The sequence below is a fragment of the Microcebus murinus genome, chromosome 5 (genome assembly GCF_040939455.1).
Source record: "Microcebus murinus isolate Inina chromosome 5, M.murinus_Inina_mat1.0, whole genome shotgun sequence".
Classification (NCBI taxonomy): domain Eukaryota; kingdom Metazoa; phylum Chordata; class Mammalia; order Primates; family Cheirogaleidae; genus Microcebus; species Microcebus murinus.
In genome coordinates this window covers 1,480,634-1,502,975 of record NC_134108.1, presented here as the reverse complement: position 1 = coordinate 1,502,975, position 22,342 = coordinate 1,480,634, and the positions used below count along the sequence as shown (strand labels likewise).

Genomic DNA, 22,342 nt, shown 5'->3' with positions numbered 1-22,342 from the left:
CATGCAGAAGGTTTTCTTTCTTTTTTCTTCTTTTTCTTTTATGTATTCATAGTCACAGAGGCTGACAGATTACAGAAGAACGTACCCTCGCACTATCCGAGTACTTGCGTGGGTTGATTTTTTTGCTTTAAACTCGTGGTCCAGTTGGCATGTACCCTCACATATTTTATAAAGAATGGGTACAATTTTATCTTTTTCCATATATCTGTCCATTCATTTCAATAGCACTTATTAGAATACATCTTTTCCCCACTCATCTGAGACGCCCCTTTACCATGTAATCCATTGCCACGTGCGATCCTGTCTATTTCTAGAATTTTCCCCTCTCTTCCTTTGGTCCATTTATTCGTACGCTGAGAGCGAGCTGCCACGGACAGGGCCGTGCGGTCTACAGTCTGAGACAGCCCCCGTCCCCGGCACTGTTTATTTTTCGGCGGTTTCTTTTCTATTCTTGCTCTTTCATTTTGCCAACTAAATTTGCAGTGTATTTGCCCAATAATCAAGCTGCAATAAGTCTAGGAAAAACCTGACGGCAAATACCGTGTTTGGGGGGCATTGAGGTAAGTTTATAAACTGACTTTGGGGAAACAGGCGTCTTCACGGAGCTGAGTCCTCCTGCCCGAGACCAGGGCGTCTCGTCGCGTGTGCCGGCTCCGCCGCGCCTCTCAGGAGCACATGCCTGTAGTCCCAGCTACTCGGGAGGCTGAGGCAGGAGGATCGCTTGAGCCCAGGAGATTGAGGTTGCTGTGAGCTAGGCTGACGCCACAGCACTCACTCTAGCCTGGGCAACAAAGCGAGACTCTGTCTCAAAAAAAAAAAAGCTATTGCCTTTGGTACATTGATTTTATAGCCTGCGCGTTTACTGACTTCTCCTGCTGATTTAGCAGTCGTTCTCCTCGCTTGACTCTGGATTTCCCAGATCTGTGGCCACGTCACCTCCAGGTACGGACAGACAAGCGTTGCCTTTTCTTTCCCGATTCTTCTGTCGCCAGTTTCTTTCTTCTGTCCGAGCATGAGCGTGACTTGCGACGCCGCTCATCCGGGTGCGGGCGGCAGGCGGCGTGGGCTCTTCCCTCACGTCCGGGGACAATCCCCAGTGTGCTCTGCGAAGGAAGGTGCTCAGGAGGCCGGCAGCACCTCCATCTGGTCCCTGACAGAAACGGTCGCCAGCCCTCGCTGTAGACTGAGGGACTTAGAAGGCATTGGACCCATTGCAGTCTGCATGCCTCCCTTGAATTAGGGTTTTTAAAAGACGAGCTAGAAGAATAAACTTACTAGACAGCTGGAGAAATGTGAGTGCTGACTTTTTTGACGACATCGAGGAATTACTGTAAATTTTTTAAAAACGCGACAACGGTAATATTGTCATGTTTTTTAAAAGCCACCGTCTTTTAGAGATGTGTACCTAAACCATTGCAAATGAAGTGGGTCTGAGGCTGGCGTCCAAGCCCCTCATGGTGTGCGGGGCGGCAGGAGCTGGGCGCTGCACATTACGCACTTGTTTTACTGTTTGCATTTTGCTCTGTGCTTTTAGTGAAAAGTTAAAAAAAAAAAAATCTCAGAGCCTCTTCCCGCTTGCTCAGAACGCCCTGCAAGTCACGCACGAGGCAACGCCTTCCAGAGAGCCCTCCTGAGGTTTAACTCGGGTCCTGCTTTGGAGATAATATGGGCCAACTGGGCACCGTGACCAAGAGAAAACCTTGGTTCCAGCTAAATTAAAGCCTGCATCTTAGGAAGCCGAGGTCAACACCAAAGCACGCCGGAGTCGAATACAAGTGGCCACTGGCGTCTGCTTCATGGTCTGCCACGACGCCAGCCCTCGCTCCCACCCCAAGCTTCCTGCGGACTGCGCAGCCAACTGCGGTTTTTGGGAGTTACTTCCTGCTTAGCTTTATTTGTGCCGGCTTATATAAGACACAGACCCACACGGGGTCCCTTTGTGCAGCAGATACCCCGGCCCCACGGCAGCCAGTAAATTCCACTGAACTGACCCGGGGCCTAGCAGAACAAGGCTTTCAAGAGCTTGAACGTGTAAAGTCAAATGTTATGTGTCAAAAATTGGTCTTTACATTGTTGATGTGCGGCCCACTTAGGTAGAGCTAATTTAGCTATTGCATAATTATATCTTTTCTCCTTCCTTCCTTCCTTCCTTCCTTCCTTCCTTCCTTCCTTCCTTCCTTCCTTCCTTCCTTCCCCCTTCCTTCCTTCCCTCTTTCCTTCCCCCTTCCTTCCTTCCCTCCCTCCCTCCTCCCTCCCTTCCTTCCTTCCTTCCTTCCCTCCTTCCCTCCTTCCTTCCTTCCTTCCTTCCTTCCTTCCTTCCTTCCTTCCTTCCCCCTTCCTTCCTTCCTTCCCCCTTCCCCCTTCCTTCCTTCCCTCTTTCCTTCCCCCTTCCTTCCTTCCCTCCCTCCCTCCTCCCTCCCTTCCTTCCTTCCTTCCTTCCTTCCCTCCCTCCCTCCTCCCTCCCTTCCTTCCTTCCTTCCTTCCTTCCCTCCTTCCCTCCTTCCTTCCCTCCTTCCTTCCTTCCCTCCGTCCCTCCTCCCTCCCTCCCCTCCTCCCTCCCTTCCTTCCTTCCTTCCTTCCTTCCTTCCTTCCTTCCTTCCTTCCTTCCTTCCTTCCTTCCCTCCTTCCTTCCCTCCTTCCTTCCCTCCCTCCCTCCCTCCTCCCTCCCTCCCTTCCTTCCTTCCTTCCTTCCTTCCTTCCTTCCTTCCTTCCCTCCTTCCCTCCTTCCTTCCCTCCTTCCTTCCTTCCCTCCCTCCCTCCCTTCCTCCCTCCCTCCCTCCCTTCCTTCCTTCCTTCCTTCCTTCCTTCCTTCCTTCCTTCCTTCCTTCCCTCCTTCCCTCCTTCCTTCCCTCCTTCCTTCCTTCCCTCCCTCCCTCCCCCCTCCCTCCCTCCCTCCCTCCCTCCCTCCCTCCCTCCCTCCCTCCCTCCCTTCCTTCCTTCCTTCCTTCCTTCCTTCCTTCCTTCCTTCCTTCCTTCCCCTCTTCCCCCCTCCCTTCTCTCTTTTCCTTCCTTCTTTCCAAGCATTTACAACTGGCTTCTGCTTATTGCATTTTTTTAGCCCGAGGAAGCAATATCCTCCCTCCTCCTTGGACTTTGTTAGCCTGAAAAGCGACAGGGGCTAACCTTTCGCTGGCGCGCCTCGGGGGAGCCGGGAGGTTACCGGGAGCACGGGGACACCTGTTCCCAGGTTTGCGCGTCTGGACACTGGGCCGCTGCCTTCTCTCTCTGTTCACGCAGCGTCTTCGCCTTACCTTCCAGGGTTTATGGCCCAGCAGACTCTCAGGGAGAGGTCTTTGGAGACGTGCGCCCCCTGCTCACGTCCCTCCTAGACGGGTGAGTCCACGTCACTTTCAGGCCGGGGTCACAGTGACGTCTGAGTGCGAGTGGACCTCCGTCCTGCCGCACGCAGAGTGCGGAGACAGCAGCAGGGCCTGAGCACCGCGTGTGGCGTGGCGCCAGCCGGTCCACGGCCCAGCTCGCACTCGCTGTCCCCTGATGGGGAGTCTGTCCCCTGGAAAGCACCAAAAGCGACCTGAAAAAGTCGTTGCTCAGTGAGGACAGGTGTGCCTTGGGTTCCAGAATCTGCGTCAGTTCCTCGGCCTGCGGCCTTACGGCTGCGAGGGGAGCCGGCTTCCTTCCCTTCCTCGGGGTTACTTGCGCGTTTCACAGCTTCAGAAAGGCCTGCTGAGAATTTTAGCGTCGGGTTGGGGGACGCTCTCTTTGGGAGTCGGCGTCTATTCTCGGGGGACCCAGCCACGGGGTTCGCGGGCCGTGGCTGGGGAACGACGGGTATTTCCTTAGCGATGGACGGAGCCAGGTCTGTGCACTTAACCAAGGCTCCCTAAGCCAAGGCTTTCTTCCGCTTGAGGGTGTTTTGAAGAATGTCAGTTTTGTGGGCGTGTGGAGGCCACGTGGGCTGGGCGCCCACAGGCGTGACCTCCGGGAAGCGCGGCCCACGCCAGGGGGGCCCTCCTGCTGCCCGGACACCGCGCCCCTCCCCCAGTGATCGTGCGGCGCCCGCCTCAACCCTTCTCCGCAAGATGGCGACTTTTATGTCCATCTGAGAAAAGCTCCCTGGAAATGACAGGGGAGTCTCTGCTGTAGGAGGCATCTTTCAAGTGAGCGGATTCCAGAAATAGAAAAGGCATTGCGGTCGGGCGGGCCGTGCCTGGGCTGCCCTTGCAGGGTAATGGGAACCAGATGGGCTCAAGTCCCGAGCTCCCTTCTTCGGGAAGATGGTTCACGCCACGCTCCTGCGAGGTTTGGAGGGTCCCTGTAAGACCCTCTGCCTGCCGCAGTCAAAGACATTCCGACACAAGGAAACCCGTGTAGGATGCGGGGAAGGTGCGGGAGCTTGGGAATGTAGCGGGGTTTTGGTGCAGGCGCTTGGAGATTTTTTTTTTTGAGACAGAGTCTCACTGTGTTCCCTGGGCTAGAGTGAGTGCCGAGTCGTCAGCCTAGCTCACAGCAACCTCCAACTCGTGGCCTTAAACAATCCTGCCTCAGCCTCCCGAGTAGCTGAGACTACAGGCATGCGCCACCACGCCTGGCTAATTATTTTTCTCTATCTATTTTTAGTTGGCCAATTAATTTCTTTCTAATTTTAGTAGAGACGGGGGCCTTGCTTTTGCTCAGGCTGGTTTCGAACTCCTGACCTTGGGCCATCCTCACGCCTCGGCCTCCCAAGTGCTGGGATGACAGGCGTGAGCCACTGCACCTGGCCGAGATTTTTTAATTCCGGAAGGAAAACACGTGGGTTGGTGACTGAGGTCATGATCAGTGTGGCTTCCAAAGATCTTTCTGGTGGAACTTCACAGTTAGCCTTGGAGATCGAGGCCTCCTGGGCTCGGATGCTTTTTGTGTCACTGTCTAGGTGCAATTTAGACGTTGGGCAGTCAGAACACTTTCTCCAAATCATCAGGACAACAGCAAGTACCTGTCTGACTTGCAGTGGTGGGTGCTCCAAGTCAAACAGAGAAGTCTGAGTCAAGCTCCATCAGTTAAATCAGAGTCTCTGAGGGGTGCGAGGGGCTCCTGGACTCTGCCCAGGTGATTCTAACGGGCGGTCAGGGCTTGGAGCCCTTGCTCTGAGCCACGAGCCCTCTTGGCGTTTGGCCAGGTTGACCTGCACCTTTGCAGCCAAAAAAAAAAAAAAAAAAAAAAAATTCTTCAATCTCATGGCTGAGAATGTAATTTTAGGTTGTAAACTTATTTTAAATATTCTTTCAAATGGATCTGATCTTCCCACTGATGTGTTGGGCTAAGTAACACAACTGGGAGAACATCTAGGGATCTGTTGCTGGTTCTTCCCTGTAACAGGCTGTAGTCACATGACCCCACGTCACAGGCGGTGGAGGCAGCAGGGTCTGCCTGTCCCAGAAGGGACGTCTGCACACGCACGTCAACCACCCACAGGAAAACCCCAGTCTCTTGGAGTCACAAAGCATAAAAACGCGTGTTACTGTCTTAGGTATAACGATAGTTAACAACACTAGTAATCAATTGCGCGTATAATAAGAGAAAATACCTTTAGAACATAGAAAGAAAATATGCACACTATAGAAAGAAAACACGCACACTTTTCTATCATTTAATAGACGTTCCACACAGGGAGCCTCACCTGTGAAGGTGAGCTGGCACCGGGCAGCTCCAAGGCTGCAGTGAGGGTTAAAGCCATGTTGTGGGGTTCAGCGGAGACTTTGTGAGGTCGGCCTCCCTGGGGGGGAGCCGTGAGCTTGCAAAGGGGTGAGCTGAGCCACCCCCGACCCCGGGGACGTCAGAGCGCCACACCTTGGGGAACCGGGGAGGGGCTCGCTGGGAGTGAGCATGGGTATAACTCAATCAACATTGTGCAATGAAACGGGGGCGGATCACGCAGAACGCAGGAGTAGCTAGTGGAAAGCCGGGCGTGTGGGGCGTGGAGTCTCAGGCGAGCACAAGACGAAATCCAGACATTTTCACTCAAGTGGGAATTGTTCCCGGCATGAGAAGTGGCACTAGGCCCCGCCCGTGTGCCCTGCCGGTCGGGTGTGCTTCGCTCCGCAGGTACAACGTCTGCGTCGTGGCGTACGGACAGACGGGCAGCGGCAAGAGCTACACCATGCTGGGGCCGCCTGCGAAGGGGGGAGCGCCCCAGAGCGACGCGGGAATCGTCCCCAGGGCTGCGGGGGAGCTCTTCAGGTACCTGCGCGGGGGCCGGCCGCGGGCACGGAGGGCCGGGGGTGGCGGGCTCTCGTGCGGGAGGGGAGCACTGCGGAAGGTGCCGGAACCCCATGGCCCGTCAGGTGCATGCCGCATCGCCGAGCGCTCAGACTCTTCTGGCGTCACCCCCAAAAACGCCACGCATTCCTACGACAGGCGTGTGTCGAAATTCCGCCGTTCGGATGGAAAGTGCTGAACGAGACCCCACGTTGGGGGCCCCACAGGCAGGGCGGGGTGGGGGTGGCGGTTCCCTGCCACATGCAGAGTGGGAAGGACAGTGAGGATTCCCGCGGTCGCTGTCCGGCCTCCGGCCCCAGGGAGGGCAGCTATTCCCAAGCCCGTCCCGCGGAGGAGCCTCCCGACCTTCCCGGGGACGACAGTAAAAGGGCTCCCACAGCCCCGGCCTCCTCGGAGGGTCACCCTTGGCCGGGTCACGGCCCGCCGCCCGCTGGGCCGTCACTTGCAAGACGCTCGAGTTCGGTGTTTGCGTCCTGCTGAGAGCCACGGCCCACGGGGCGGCTGCCGCTGTGTGTTTGCTCCGTGGGAGACGCCACCTTCACTGGGTGGGGCGGGGACCCCCTGCCCCCCCCTGCAGGTCTGCTGCGCCCCCTTTGCGTCTCCCGTCGAGGCCCCTCTTCGTGTTAAGATGGGGGCCAGACCAAGAGGTCAGGGCCTGCACAGCAGCCTCATATTTCGGTGCCTCTTCAATATCCCTTAAATGTCTGCGTGCAGAAACAGGAGCACGTGTCGGCTTGCTTCTACTAGCTATTTCTGAGAATAAAGTCGGCAGGGACCTCCCGCCTTTCCAGCGCTGCTCGTCCACCGTCTCCCGGGGGACGCCCAGTCTGGGCGGCTGCAAGAACGGCCGGACGTCTGCATGGCGCTGACCCCGGGCCGACAGGGAGGGCGCGGGGGCCGGGCCTGCGTGTTTTGGGGACAGAGCCGGGACAGCAGCGGAGAGTGGGGAGAGGGAGGGGGAGAGGGGCCACATTTGCCTCGTTGTGGGCCGTGGTTGTTTTCCTTTTCCTCTACGTGCAGTATCTTTATTTTTAAAAGTGTTCCACGGTCAGCACATGGCGCTGTAGAGAGGGAACGGAATAAGGGGAATAAGGTACGCGGCTGTTGTTTTAAGAGTCCGAGCAGGATTGCAGGAGGTCGCAGGAAGGGTGTGTTTGGAATCGGGGTAAAGAGAGGGAAAAAGCTTCACCGTCGCCAACAAACCCGTCCCCGGGAGAGTGCTGACAATGCCGGCGTCTCTGCGGCCTGCCTGGCAGCGGTGGTGGCCGTGGGCGGGGGACTCCCGCGTGTGGGCCTTGTGCTCCTGTGCGGGAGTGCTGAGCGTCCCAGGGCGCTGACTGCTGGGGCAGCGGATTCGAGTGAGACTCAGGTGGGGTGACCGTCCCCCAGACAGCGTCTCGGCACCGTGGGGCGGGGCATGGCGGTGCTGCGGGACACTTGCGTTGTCAGTGACGGTCCCGTGTGGAGCGTCATCGTTTGTTCAGCCGGTCTTCACGGGGTCACTGACGCTTCTCTGGGCTCCTCTGCGTTTCCCGCAGGCTGATTGCAGAAAGCCCGCCGCCCCGCCCACAGGTGGGGGTCTCCGTCGTGGAAGTTTACAACAATGATGTTTTCGACCTTCTGGCCAAAGACAGTCGGGCGCTGGGGTCTGGGGCCCGGCGTGGGCTGCCGGCAGCGGCCGGGGACGGAAGGAAGGAGGCCACCACCCCGACCTGCGAGTGAGTACCGTGTTTCCCCGAAAATAAGACCTACCCATAAAATAAGCCCCAGCAGGATGTCTAAGCCTGTGTGCAATAGAATCCCCACCCCGAAAATAAGCCCTAGTGACAGGCGTGGCTACGTAGCGCGTCTGCACAACCCGTGCATGTCGTCGCAGAGCGGGAAAGAAGACGAGCAGCCCTTCTCATCCGCCCCATGGTGACAGCCACTGTCCCAGAGGTGACCGGAAAGGTGCAGGCAGCCCCACCAAGGTCTACTCCCCCTGTCGGGTCCCCGCCATGCTGTGCGTGCTGCAAGCTGAGGCTTTGAGGGGAAAATCTCACACCCCTTGAAAATAAGCCCTGGGGTGTCTTCTTGAGGAAAAATAAATATAAGACCCTATCTTATTTTGGGGGAAACAGGGTAGCTCTCGGGCTTTGAGGGCAGGACACCGTGTGTGACACGCAGACAGGACAGCCATGCGGCCGGGTCAGAGCTGCTCACAGCACACGGTCCATTCCGTGTGCTTCCCGGCGCTCAGCGTGTGCCGCACGGCTTCCACTGTGTCGGACGGTTATTGTTCCTTAGTGGTAGCTACGTAGAGGTGACTTAGCCATTGAAGAGCTGGAGCAGGGTGGTCATTTCACACTGTGTTCGTGTATCCACATAAACAGCTTCTGTACGCCAATAACACCTTCCTAAAGCTACCAAAAAGAAAAAGAAAAAAACAGAAAAAACGTTGTTTTACCATCAAAATTAAATCTGTAAATAAAATAAACGCACGTATCTTTAAAAACATCTTGGTGGGCACCTAGGGCAGGTGTGGACCCACGTTGCAGATGAGGACACAGGCCTGGGGAGAAGGTGACTTCCCCGGGCCACTCTGGGGGTGGGGGGATGGATGTACTTACTGGCACTTGTAAATGTCAGTGTTTTAGGGTAACATAGCAAGTGCTCCCGTCAAAGGGAGGGCCCCTGTGCTTATTAGACATTCTCCCCCACGTTGTGCGTTTTAGGTCTGTGTACACACATGTCTGTGTATGCATGTATGTGTGTACACGCGTGCTTGCATACACACGTGCTTGCGTACACACGTGTGTGCGTGCACATGTGTGTGCGTAAACACGTGCTGACGGGATTCCCTGGACTGACAACCCGGTGTGGTGGGGGTTCCCGTCTGTGGGGGCCAGTCCTGGGGTCCCCGAGTTAGCCAGGCCAGGGCCCTGCAGGCGCTTTTTAGTATTTCAAAAAGCTCCAAGGAAATGGCACGGAGCAACCGGAACTCTGGCGTCTGGCTGGCAGGCTGCGATCGGGACGCCGTCTCCTGCCGCCCCGGAGCTGTGATCAGCGGCCGCTTCTCGCCAGCTACAATGGGGAAACAGATTCCACCTTCACGCAGGGACACGGCTCGACGGGCGAGATGTTTCGAGGCCGTGAGCCCGCGCACGCGGGTGCCACAGACGAGGGGAGGGCTGGTGCTGGCGACTGAGCGGCTTCTGGCTGGGCAGGTGTTTCGGGGCCGGCAGTCGGAGACGCGGCCGTCCGTGAGGCCCCAAAGAGCAGGAACCGGATGCGTGTTTTATGTTGCACAAGATGCTGGTCTCATCACGCCTTCTTGCGGTCGGCCCTGGGCAGAGCCCACTGCCGGCCGGGGGTGTTGGGCGGCCGCCCCTCCGGCGTGTCCAACGCTCGCCGTTGTCCCCAGGGCCGTGGGCAGCGCCTCGGAGCTCCTGCGGCTGGTGCGCGGGGGTCTGCGGCGCCGGGCGACACACGCCACCCTGGTGCACGAGGACTCGTCCCGGTCCCACCTGATCGTGACTGTGACCGTGACCACGGCCCCCGGCCCCGGCGTCTCTGGTAAGTCGCCAGGGGTGGTCGCCCAAGTCAGGCAGAAGTCTGCTTTGGGAGGGAAAGGTCGCGTGCTGGCGCAGTGTCTGCGTCTCAGGGGACCAGGAGTGGGACCGCGGCCACGCCTGCTGGGGACCAGGGACCCAGACCCAAGAGACCCCAGGGATCCGGGCGGAGAAGAGAGTGGGGGTGGCAGGGAGGGCACACAGGGCCAGTGGGGAACGACGCGGAAAGCAAGCGGGGCATGTCCACACCGTGAAACACCGTGTGTTCGTCACCCATGACACCGCCAGTGTCCTTTCAGTTAAGCATCAGTTACAGGCTACACGGCTGACACAGTCATTCTGGTCTGGCAACAAAAATCCCGCCTGTTGTGACGGCCGGGGATGTCTCGGGCTTTAGCTGCCGGAACCACAGGCCACACACGGGACAGCGCCCTCATCTCTCAGGCTCGGCAGGGCTGGGACGGCCCCGGGAACCCGCCCTTCCCCAGGCTCAGGCACTGGGGACACGCCTGAGACCGGGGCCAGGCTGCAGTGGCAGGGAGGCCGGGCCAGTGTGTCCACACAGGGCAGTGACGGTCACCGCGCACTCACGCCGTGCTGGGACGGTCCTCCTCCTTCCTGCCATCGTGGCACTCGAAGCCAGTGGCCTCCGCGGTGGCCCGGGTGGGGCAGGGGAGGTCACGGCGCCGTGGTGACAACTGCCACCCGGGCAGGGGACGTCCCGGGAGCAGCAGCCACAGCCGTGCGCAGGGCGCCCATGGGACGGGGGACGAGACTGCGCTTCCCGTTCTTTTAAAAGGTCAGGTGTGTCTTCCCTGTTTTGCGGGGCGAGTGTTGGGGCTGAAAAGCATCTTTCTCAGAGCGGGTTTAGGAACAGCATGTTCCGGAACTTACTCACATGTCAAATTGAAGAACGCATCGGTCAGGAGGGTCAAACAGAGAGTGTAGGATTTATTTCTAAAAGGGATCATAGATTTCCTGCCTGGAATTTTAGTTAACCAAATTTGGTTAAATATTTTTTTTTTTTTTGAGACAGAGTCTCGCTCTGTTGCCCAGGCTAGAGTGAGTGCCGTGGCGTCAGCCTAGCTCACAGCAATCTCAATCTTCTGGGCTCAAGCGATCCTCCTGCCTCAGCCTCCCGAGTAGCTGGGACTACAGGCATGCGCCACCATGCCCGGCTAATTTTTTCTATATATCTTAGTTGGCCAATTTATTTCTTTCTATTTATAGTAGAGACGGGGTCTCGCTCTTGCTCAGGCTGGTTTCGAACTCCTGACCTTGAGCCATCCGCCTGCCCCGGCCTCCCAGAGTGTTGGGATTACAGGCGTGAGCCACCGCACCCGGCCAAAAATTTGGTTAGATTTTAATGTAACCAAATCCTCCTAAGAAGAACTCAGTCTTCTTTGGACAAACTCGGCACGACCAGTCCAGCTCCCATGGAGAGAGCCGCTTCCCTCCTCCAGCCCCGTGTCCCTCGGGGACCCCTTGACTCTCACCTCGACCCTCTCGGTGCGTGTGGTGTCCAGAGTCCCACGCAGAGCAAGCCCCTTCCTTCCTCCCTGTGGTGTGCGGGCCTCGCGGTGAAGTTCCAGAAACTTCCGGGCACGGATGTGGGGCCAAGCGCGCCTTTTCCCGCCTGTCCTCGCTCTTGCCCAGACCCTGTGGCAGGCGCGGGAAGGAGGAAGGCCGCGTGCGGCCCCGCCCGGCCCCCCGACCCCACAGACCCCGCGGAGCGGGCCAGCGCCCAACTGCAGCTGGTGGACCTGGCGGGCAGCGAGTGCGCAGGTGAGCAGACGGCGGGGGCGTCTGCAGCGGCCGGGACGTGGGGCGTGGAGGGAGCCCCACGGGGACTGGCTGCTTCCCGCCTGGGGTCCTTGTAAGTCTCGTCACCTCCCAGCGGGTCGGTGTGAGAGGCCTGGCCCTGGCAGGAGCCTCCCCCCCCCCCGTGTGGGGCCGGTGCACCGGGCGGGGCTCCCTGTGACGACTCCCCCATCCCTGCCCCCCGAGAAGCCCGCCGTCCTTCCGACTCACGGCAGGACACACACGTCTCCCGTCTGCCCTCCCAGGCGTGTCCGGGGCCGCCGGCTCAGTGCTGCGGGAGGCCTCCTGGATCAATCGCAGCCTGGCGGCCCTGGCGGACGTGCTGGGCGCCCTGGCGGAGCGCCGCGGCCACGTCCCCTACCGGAACAGCAGGCTCACCCGGCTCCTCCAGGACTCCCTCGGTAACCGGGCCGCCCCGCGCACCCCAGAACGGAGGGCCTGTGTGTGCACGTGACCCCCGCCCCGCACGTCCCGGACACCCCGGCCCTCCTGGGGGGCGGTCTCAGCCAGGTCCCTGCCACGGTCCCCATCCGTCCCCGTCTGTCGGTGGCTCTCGTGCTGCTGTCTCGGGCGTGTTGGCGGGTGCCTGTCCTCTGCAGTCCGTGGGGGGCGAGTTCCCGCGCGGTGGCTGCCAGCGCGTCTCCCCTCGCAGCGCTGAAGGGGAGGGACGGCTGCTCCCATGCCTGCTGCGGGCGGCGCACCTGCTCGCGCCGCGGCTTCTCTGGGTCTGTCGGGGCCGGGGCCGGAAGCGCAGACTGAGCCGGCCGAGCCGGGGGGCCCTGTGGGGCTGAGCCGTCCGGCCTGGCGAGAGCAGGGTCGGGGCTGGCGTGTCCCCCACGCTGTGACAGTCGGCTGGGAGGAGGAGGACGGACGGGAACAGTTGTCACTATGTAAAGCGACCTCAGCCAGGCCAGGGCGTCCTGGCACTGGGCGTCCTCGCTAGCCTGGCCCGGGCAGCCCTGGGCCCCGCAGGACAGGCGGCAGCAGACGCGGCCGGGGCAGGGAAAGCAGCCCCCACAGAACGCAGGTCCTCCCACCTCGGGAGTCACAGAGGGCGGAATGTTCTAGGCTCTTTCTCTGACTCTCGCTGCAAATTGGCATCTCTGAATGGTAGATGCTGGAGCTGCTCACAGCTGCACATCTTGTGGATTCAGCTTCTGAGAGAGACAGAGATACAAACCTCACAGCTGGGGAGGCAAGACTGGGGCTGGGGGCAGAGCCCACCGTGACCTGTGACCCTGGGCTGGGGGCAGAGCCCACCGTGACCTGTAACCCTGGGCTGGGGGCAGAGCCCACCATTACCTGTGATACTAGGCTGGGGGCAGAGCCCACTGTGACCTGTGACCCTGGGCTGGGGGCAGAGCCCACCATGACCCATGACCCTGGGCTAGAGGCAGAACCCACCATGACCCATGACCCTGGGCTGGGAGCAGAACCCACCATGACCCATGACCCTGGGCTAGGGGCAGAACCCACCATGACCCGTGACCCTGGGCTAGGGGCAGAACCCACTATGACCCGTGACCCTAGGCTGGAGGCAGAGCCCACCGTGACCCATGACCTGGGTGGGGGCAGAGCCCACCGTGACCTGTGACCTGGGTGGGGGCAGAGCCCACCGTGACCTGTGACCTGGGTGGGGGCAGAGCCCACCGTGACCCGTGACCTCAGGTGGGTCTGTAAGCTCTGAAGGGGCAGAGTCGCACCGGGAAGAGCAGCTGCGCCCCTCCCGCCCAGCCCCGAACCCTGGACGGGGTGGTGGGACCTGGCAGGGCCGGGCACCTGGCCCACGCCCGCCCGAGAGGTGGCCCCAGCCACGCCCCGAGGGCGCCCGGTGGCTCTCAGCCCTGCAGCCTGGGCAGCCGCCTGCAGCTTTCGCACCCGGCTCCTCGCCCTTGCGTGTGGTCACGTCTCTCTTTACAGGAGGCGACGCCAAGTTCCTGGTGATCCTGTGTGTGTCCCCCGGCCAGAGGCGCCTGGCGCAGACGCTGCAGGGCCTGGGGTTCGGGGCCCGCGCGCGGCAGGTGGAGCGCGGCCCAGCCCGAAGGCGGCCCAGCGCCCGGGCGGGGGAGGGGAGCACGGGCTAAGCGTGTGAGGAGCCTCCCTCCCTGGACACGTGTTTCCTCGCGGTGCTCTGTGACGTCTGTGCCCCTAGCAATAAACGGCTTCACAGGCCCCGTAGACCCGGCTTTGTGTGCGGGAGCCGTGAGAATCGCTGGCGGGGGGCCCGGGCGCCACCACGCGGGGCTTCTCGGCCCTCTTTCCACAGACACCTGTCGCCACAGATGCCCTGCCCAGGGGGTGGGGTCCTGCATGTGCCAGGTTGGCGCCTGTCGTCTCATTTGACACGGGGTGGGCCCCTGCGTTTCCCAGCGTGGATTCCGGGACCTTGGGCTCTCCCGGGGTCTGTGCCGGCTGCAGCCCAGAGCCCACCAGACGCCTGCTCAGCCCCCGGCCCGGCTTCCAGGCCCGCAAAGGGAGGTGAGGCCCAGGGCGGCCCCACGGCGCCTGCCAGCCTTCAGGGACACCGTGGAGCGCAGGGCCTGGCGCTGCCGGCCGGCTGGTCCTTAGATCCTGCGGCGGGGCCACGTGGGAGCCTGAGCCCACGGCCCCCGGGACTCCCTGAGCCCACGCCCCCCGGGACTCCCTGAGCCCACGCCCCCCGGGACTCCCTGAGCCCACGCCCCCCGGGACTCCCTGAGCCCACGCCCCCCCCCCCCGGGACTCCCTGAGCCCACACCCCCCCGGGACTCCCTGAGCCCACGCCCCCCCCCCGGACACCCTGAGCCCACGCCCCCCCCCCGGGACTCCCTGAGCCCACACCCCCCCCCCCGGGACACCCTGAGCCCACGCCCCCCCCCCCGGGACACCCTGAGCCCACGCCCCCCCCCCGGGACTCCCTGAGCCCACGCCCCCCCCCCGGGACTCCCTGAGCCCACGCCCCCCCCCCGGGACTCCCTGAGCCCACACCCCCCGGGACTCCCTGAGCCCACACCCCCCCCCGGGACTCCCTGAGCCCACACCCCCTCCCCCGGGACACCCTGAGCCCACGCCCCCCCCCCCGGGACTCCCTGAGCCCACACCCCCCGGGACTCCCTGAGCCCACGCCCCCCCCCCCGGGACTCCCTGAGCCCACACCCCCCGGGACTCCCTGAGCCCACGGCCCCCGGGGACTCCCTGAGCCCACGTCCCCTGGGACTCCCTGAGCCCACGCCCCCCGGGACTCCCTGAGCCCACGGCCCCCCAGGACTCCCTGAGCCCACGGCTCCCCCCCCGGGACACCCTGAGCCCACGCCCCCCGGGACACCCTGAGCCCACGCCCCCCCCCCCCGGGACTCCCTGAGCCCACACCCCCCGGGACTCCCTGAGCCCACGCCCCCCCGGGGACTCCCTGAGCCCACACCCCCCGGGACTCCCTGAGCCCACGGCCCCCGGGGACTCCCTGAGCCCACGTCCCCTGGGACTCCCTGAGCCCACGCCCCCCGGGACTCCCTGAGCCCACGCCCCCCGGGACTCCCTGAGCCCACGCCCCCCCCCGGGACACCCTGAGCCCACGCCCCCCCGGGACTCCCTGAGCCCACGCCCCCCCGGGGACTCCCTGAGCCCACACCCCCCCCCCGGGGACGCCCTGAGCCCACGCCCCCCGGGACTCCCTGAGCCCACACCCCCCCCAGGACTCCCTGAGCCCACGCCCCCCGGGACTCCCTGACCCCACGCCCCCCCCCCGGGACACCCTGAGCCCACGCCCCCCGCGGACTCCCTGAGCCCACCCCCCCCCGGAACTCCCTGAGCCCACGGCCCCCCGGGACTCCCTGAGCCCACGCCCCCCCCCGGGACACCCTGAGCCCACGCCCCCCCGGGGACTCCCTGAGCCCACCCCCCCCAGGACTCCCTGAGCCCAGGCTCCCCCCTCCCCGGGGAACTCCCTGAGCTCACGCCCCCGGGAACTTCGTGAGAGACTGCAGACGGCTCCCTCGTCCCTCCCGGGCCCGCACCTGTGGGGAGTGAGTGCGGGTCACCGGCCACACAGCCGTGTCTGTCACTGGCCATGGCAGCGGAACTGGGACTCCGCACAGCGGCACAGAGCCCGGGCCAGGGCGTCCGGCTCGGGTGGGCACTCGGGAGGCCGTGGGGGGAGGGGAGGGAGGCGCCGGTCGCTGGGCCCAGACGCGCGCTGGGTGGCGCACACCCTCCCCGCCACCTGCCGCCGTGCGAGGGCAAGTCGGAGTCCTGACCTCCGGAGACCCCGTCCCGGCGCCTTCCGCAGGGCCAGCCCTCCTGCTTGCCGGCGTGGCCTCTCCCCCAGGCGCGTTGGACGCAGCAGGGGGGCCGGGGGAGGGGCCGAGCCCCCGAGGGAGCCGCCCGCTCCAGGCCCCGAGCCGGCACGGTGCAGGCCTGTCGCCCCCCGGCAGGGACGGAGAGAAGCCCGGCCTGGCCTGTCCCCTCCGCTCCCCCCAGGACTGGCGTGCTCAGGGCACCGGGGCCACCTGCTAGTTAGGGACGCTCGGCACGATCCTCCACATCCGCCCGAGAGCCCTAGGGAGGACGGGAATAGGAACCCGCGGGGCCCTGTGGTTTCTTGGGTCGGCCAGTGGGACCGGCCATGACCTGGCCGTTACGAGGGCGGGGCCGGCCAGCCTCTGCACACCAGGGGTCGTGGAAGCCACAGTCTGCAGTGCGTGGCCACGGTGACCAGCGGGGACGCCTGGGTGTGAGGCCTGCACATGCATGCGTGTGTACCTCCATGTGTGTGCACGTGCACCTACGTGTGTGCACATACATGTGTACGTGCGTGCACCTACATGCGTGCGTGTGCACGTGCATGTGCACACGTGTGCAAGTCCTGGCTCCAGCCCTGCTCATGCCGGCACTCGCCTCCCTGACGGTGCATGGCCGGGGGGCAGTCACTGAGCGGGGCCAGGCGGGGACCCGTGCTGTGCTGCTGGGACGCCGGCTCTGGGGACAGAGCCGACGTCCTTCCCCAGCCACAGTCCCGGCTCACACCCAAAACCGCCAGCCGTCTTTCCCTCCGAGTCACGCTGCCCACGGCAGCGCCAGGTTCGGTGGCCGTCCCTGGAATGAAGTGGCCAGGGTCGCCAGTGCCCCGGGTGGTCTGTCCGTCCACCCAGGCAGGCTGGTCCGGTCCAAGCTCACCGTGGGTTCCCCGTTACACACGCCCGGGGCGCACACATCGGGTGCCCGTTCACAGAAAGGAGAAGCCCCTGCACGGGACTCGCGCCCTGTCCCTGCGTCCCCACGGGCGTGGGGGCCACGTGGCCGGTGCAGTCCCTGCCACACAGCAGACGGCGGTGGGCACGGGGTGGCCCCATCACGGCCCCCAGTCCCCCCCGAGACCTGAGACTCTTGGGGCCGTCGGGGCCGGCCTGTTGCAGTGCAGAGGACAGCAGGTGCAGGTGCGTGTGCAGGGCCCGGGCCGGGACAGCCCCACGGGGTCGCAGGTTGAGAGACCCACCTGCTGCCCCCTCCCCCCCAGAGTCTACGGTGCTGGGGTCAGGTTGCCATGCTGGCCCACCTGTTCCAGGGCCACCTGGGCAGGAGGCAGGTGGGATGCACAGCCTGACCGTCCGTCTGCCAAACCGCTCTCCACCAGCCGGGCTCAGCTGGGCCAGGCTACAGTGGCCTCAGGAAGAGCCCCACCCCGCCCTGCCTGCCCGCCCGCCCAAGCAGGGCAGGGGCCACCGAGACCCTGTGTCCCGGGGTGGGGACGGAGCCTGCTCGCCTGGACAGCGACTTGGGGGGGGGGGGGAAGCGTGTGCAGGTGGGGACGGGGTCTCCGCTGGGGCCTGACGTGACAGAGCTGGGCTCACAGCTCGGGAGGGGCCCTGTCCGAAGGGCCCAGCACTGTGAGCAGGACTTGGCCCAGGAGTTGCAGAGAGTGGTCTAGGAGAAGCCCGGGCACCTGTGCCCGCCATGCCTGGCCCTCTGTGAGTCGGCGGCCGGGGTCTCTCCTGGTCTGGGCCCAGCTGTGACAGCTTCTCTTCCAGACCAGAACAGGTGACCTGTGCCTCGGGGGCCAACACCGCCGGCCGGGGTCTCTCCCGGACACTGGAAGGGGCTCCCGGGGGGGGGGTAGGGGGACTGGGGACGGGCATGAGGAGTGAGACCCCCATGCCACCCCCCGGCTGACGTCGGAGCCACCCCACTACAGGTGGGTGTGGGGTGCCCCCTGGGGGTGGTGGCGCCCACTGGGCAGGAAGGGGGAGGGCCCGAGACGGCCCTGGCCCTGGCCCCGGCGGTGTGGCTGTGGAGTGGGAAGGGCCGGCCACCCCTTGCTGCAGGGCGCAGACGGAGCCCGCTGTGCGGCCAGAGCCGCTGCGTGTGCGGCGTCTACACCACAAACTCCTGCAGGGGCTGCCCCCCACCCCGGCAGGTCCAGGGAGGGGCAGTTCGTGGGCCTTTTGCCTCCGGGGGTGGGCCTGGCCTCACAGGGCTGCTGGCCTGCCCCCTCCCCCCAGGTCAGCCAAGCGTGTGGCTGTGGGCGGCTCGTGGCTCACGGTGCAAACGCACGTGGTCTGGGTGGCAGCTGGGCTGGTCCCGGCTTTCACCTCCTGGGTCTGCAGGGAGAGGCCACAGCACCGCCCATAGCACCAGCCGCGTCCACGCCGTGGACTCTGCCACGTGGCTCTGCGGCGGCCCTCCCACCACCCGGGTCTCTGTCCTCCTCCTCCTCCTCCCCTCCTCCTCCATGCACCACCGGCCCAGCCCTGCCCACACTCGCTGTGACCACCGTCCCCGCAAGTCCCGTCCAGGACCCTCCCCGACCTCCCCCCACACGGCAGAGCTGCGCCCGGCCTGCCTCAGTTTCTCCGACTGCAAGTCTGTGGCCATCCCTCAGGCCTGGGCCCTGCCTCTCTCCCGGTCTCTTCCTGTTGACGCCTCCGGCCTGGCGTCTGTCTCCCTGCTGCGTCGGCCGTGGGACCGCATCTGAGTGACCGGAGCCACCTCCGCCCTCAGTGGCCTTGGCCACAGGCGAGGAGCTGCCCTGCCGCCCTCGTGCAGTGACCGCCCGGCCCTGACCAGGCGGGCGTCCTCGGGGTGCGCCTGCACGTCGGGGTCTGGCCTGCCCTTCCGCTGCGTTTGCCTCGTTTTCGGTCTGTGCTATCGTGAGTAGAGAGGCTCGGGCTGTCTCCCCCGCCTCGGAGCCGGCCCCGACCTGGCCTCTCCCCTGCTGGGGTGGCCACACCCCGATCCTCTCCCCCCCGCCTCTCATCCTGCTCCCCTGGGGCCGCCACTCCCCATCCTCTCTTTCTTTCCGTGGGCTCTGGACGGGGCAGACTGGAGGGCTGGGGCTCCCCTGCCAACCCGGGCCGGGCAGGAACGCCGAGCCCGCCCCATCCTCTCCCCCCCGCCTCTCGTCCTGCTCCCCTGGGGTGGCCCAGGGCCCAGGGGAACTGGGAGCACCCAGGCAGCCCTGCACTCACAACCCCTGCTGGCAGGGTGGGGGGACGGAGGGAGAAGGGGCGGGCACGGCAGGGCCGAGGCCCCAGGCGCTGGGGCTGAGGCCGAGACGGACCCAGCCTCACACCTGCATGTACCCGAGAGCTTCCGGTGCCCAGTTGCCCTCCGCACTCCAGGGTCCCTGCAGGAACCCCACGGGGCTGGGAGGATGGGGGGAGCACCAGGGTCCCTGCAGGAACCCCACGGGGCTGGGAGGATGGGGGGGAGCACCAGGGTCCCTGTAGGAACCCCACGGGGCTGGGAGGATTGGGGGGGAGCACCAGGGTCCCTGCAGGAACCCCATGGGGCTGGGAGGATGGGGGGGAGCACCAGGGTCCCTGCAGGAACCCCATGGGGCTGGGAGGATGGGGGGAGCACCAGGGTCCCTGCAGGAACCCCACGAGGCTGGGAGGATTGGGGGGAGCACCAGGGTCCCTGCAGGAACCCCACGGGGCTGGGAGGATGGGGGGAGCACCAGGGTCCCTGCAGGAACCCCATGGGGCTGGGAGGATGGGGCGTGGGTGCAGCGTTCTGACCCTGGCCCTGGCCCGCAGGGAAAGAGGCTGCAGGAGGAGGCCGTGGGCCGGTGTCCGGGCCGCCTGACCCCTGACACCACTCCTGCAGGGCCACTTCCCAGTGGGGAGAAGCAGCCGGAGCCCACACCTGCCCATCCAGCAGTGGCCCTGGGCCTGTGGCCATGGCTCCTGCTGCCCTCTGGTGTTCGGCGCTGGAACTGCTCCGCCTGACCCCTTACTTGATGTCTGGCGGAAGCCGGTGCTTACTGCAAAAATGGCTTTATTGTGACAGTTCCCACCGGGGGGCAGAGCACAGAGCGTGGACAAAACCGCAGGTTCCGAATGGAGCGGTGGACACAGTAGGCCAGTGACAGAGACTGCCTGTCCCCGGGTGGCCCTCAGTGGCCTTGGGTGACCTGGCTTAGCCCTGGGTGGCCCTGGTTGACCTAGATGACGGGGTGACTCTGCCTGGCTCTGGGTGGCCCTGGGTGGCCCCGAGGCTTTGATTTTCTTTTTACAGCTCTTGCGGCTCCATTTAGTCCCGTCTTGACCTGGACCCTCCTAATGCACTCGCCTCTAGGAGCGGCTGAAACGGGCCGACCGCCCTCTCCCGCCCAGCAGCTCAGTTTCGGGTGTCCTCTTGGCCAGGAGGGGCCCATTCAGCCAGCCGGTGGGGGGAGCCTTAAGATTTTACTTTAGCTCACAAGGTGAAAATCTGCCCCCGCTAGTCCCGCTGTGCAACCTCACCAGAATGGACTCTCTCTGACCCTCGGTGCCCTCCTCTGCAACGTGGAACGAGCGGTTCTTCCCTCGAAGAATTCAGCGTACCATCAGCTGTCCGGGACGTGGCTGGCGTCACCAAAAATCCCCTGTACCCAACTACGAGGCTCTCGTAGTCGAATGGGGGAGAAACACACACAACCCCCCACGGGGCAAATGATCTGTGAACTAACTGAGGTTTGGACATAGGAGAGCCCAGGCCAAGACAGGACTAAATGCAGCTGAAAGAGTTGTGAAAAGAAAATCAGAGCCTCAGGGCCACTCAGCATCACCCAGAGCCACCCGGGGTCACCCCATGTCATCTAGGTCAACCAGGGCCACCCTGGGCCACCCCATGAAACATTAAATTCATATCAGCGTGGCTTAGTGGCTTCAGTTTTAGGTGCAGCCGAGACGGGGAATCAGCCTGCGTGTGCCCACAGAGGAGCGACAAGGAAGACGTGCATGCACACAGTGTGATGCCACCCCACCTTGAAGAGGAGGAAATTCCTGACCCGCGCTGTTGCAGGCACGAGGCTGGGGGATTTGACGCCAGTGACGTGAGAAGCCGGCAGGAGTCCCTGTCCACGGGGTCCCTAGAGTTGTGAGCGTCACGGAGCGGGAAGTCAAAGGGGCTCGCCAGGGGCTGGAGTGGGCGTGGGGGCTGCTGGTGGGGGTGGGGGTGGGGGGCAGAGTTTAAGGTGTGCAAGGTGAGTTCTGGAGATGCGCTGTGTGACACTGCGTGACACTGCGTGACACTGCGCCCATGGTGACAGTGCTGTGTCGTGCACTCAGGGTTGTGCTGCGAAGGCTGAGCCCGTGCTGTGTTCTTAGCACAGTAAAAAATTCAAAGCAAAGCAAACACACAACGAACCCTGAAAGATGATTATTATTGACCCAGCGCGGTGGCTCGTGCCTGTCATCCTAGCACTCTGGGAGGCCGAGGCGGGAGGATGTTTGAGCTCAGGAGTTCAAGGCAAGCCTGAGCAAGAGTGAGATCCCGTCTCTACTAAAAATAGAAAGAAATTAGCTGGACAACTTAAAATATATAGAAGAAAAACTTAGCCGGGCGTGGTGGCGCATGCCTGCAGTCCCAGCTACTCAGGAGGCTGAGGCAGAAGGATCGTTTGAGCCCAGGAGTCTGAGGTTGCTGTGAGCTAGGCTGATGCCACGGCACTCTAGCCCGGGCAACAGAGCGAGACTCTGTGTCAAAAAAAGCAAAAAAACAAAAAAAGTTGATTATTATTTCGGTCTGTAGTGAAGTGTCCTCTTCGCAAACCTGTTTGCCTGCATGTCCAGCAGGTGGCGTCCTCAGCCTGCAGGTGGTGCTGTGCGTGGCAGGCGTGTCCCCAGCAGGTGTCCTGTGGGCTTCACCTGTGTCTGGGCCGTGTTGGGCGCAGGTCTCCACCCAGGCACCGCTGTGGCCCCCTGACAAGCCTGTGTCATCCCCCAGGATGTGGTGTAGGTGGGGTCCCCCTTCAAGAGCCACGTTTCCATAGCAGCGCTGACAGCCCGACAGGTGACGGAGGCATCTCGAGGACCTGCTGGGAGAAGCCCGCGGCACAGACGCATCTGTGGCCTTCGTCCTCTGCGGAGGGGCTGCGGACGCCGTGTTCGAGGGGCGGGCCCGGAAAGGAGGGCGGGCGGGCAGTGGGGCCGGCGGTCCCGTCCGGTGCTCAGGAAGTCGGCACCGCTGAGGAGGAACGGAGTGGAGGGAGTGCCGGTCCTGCGGGCGTGCAGGGGGCAGGAGGAACGGCTGACCGTCCCCGTCCGGCACCTGGGGAGGAGAACTCGCTGTCACCACAGTCAGAGCGGGAGGAGCGGACTCCGGTTTGGGGGCCAGACGCGGCCTGCAGACCCAAGTCGCCGGGTCCCCGTCCCAGCCCGCAGGGAGGGTCTTCATGGACAGGCTGTGGGGTCCTGTAGAGGGCTCACCTTCCCGGCGTGCGGGTCAGTCTCGGCTGTCCGTGGGGGTGCGGGTGTCCCGCGGCTCGGGCTCTGCGCTCAGCACCGCCCTTTGCA

At 63.5% G+C, this 22,342-nt stretch overlaps 1 protein-coding gene across 1 annotated transcript in view; it reads left to right on the top strand.

The window, feature by feature from the left end:
* Positions 1-13,763, top strand: part of KIF25 (kinesin family member 25) — a 42,741-nt gene extending 28,978 nt beyond the window's left edge. Inside the window, exons 15-21 of the mRNA XM_076002762.1 lie at positions 3,259-3,333; positions 6,046-6,180; positions 7,758-7,937; positions 9,128-9,774; positions 11,427-11,555; positions 11,837-11,992; positions 13,512-13,763. Coding sequence (XP_075858877.1) covers positions 3,259-3,333; positions 6,046-6,180; positions 7,758-7,937; positions 9,128-9,774; positions 11,427-11,555; positions 11,837-11,992; positions 13,512-13,675 — 1,486 coding nt within the window. The 3' untranslated portion in view covers positions 13,676-13,763. The remainder of the gene's footprint in view (positions 1-3,258; positions 3,334-6,045; positions 6,181-7,757; positions 7,938-9,127; positions 9,775-11,426; positions 11,556-11,836; positions 11,993-13,511) is intronic.
* Positions 13,764-22,342: the final 8,579 nt, after the last annotated feature.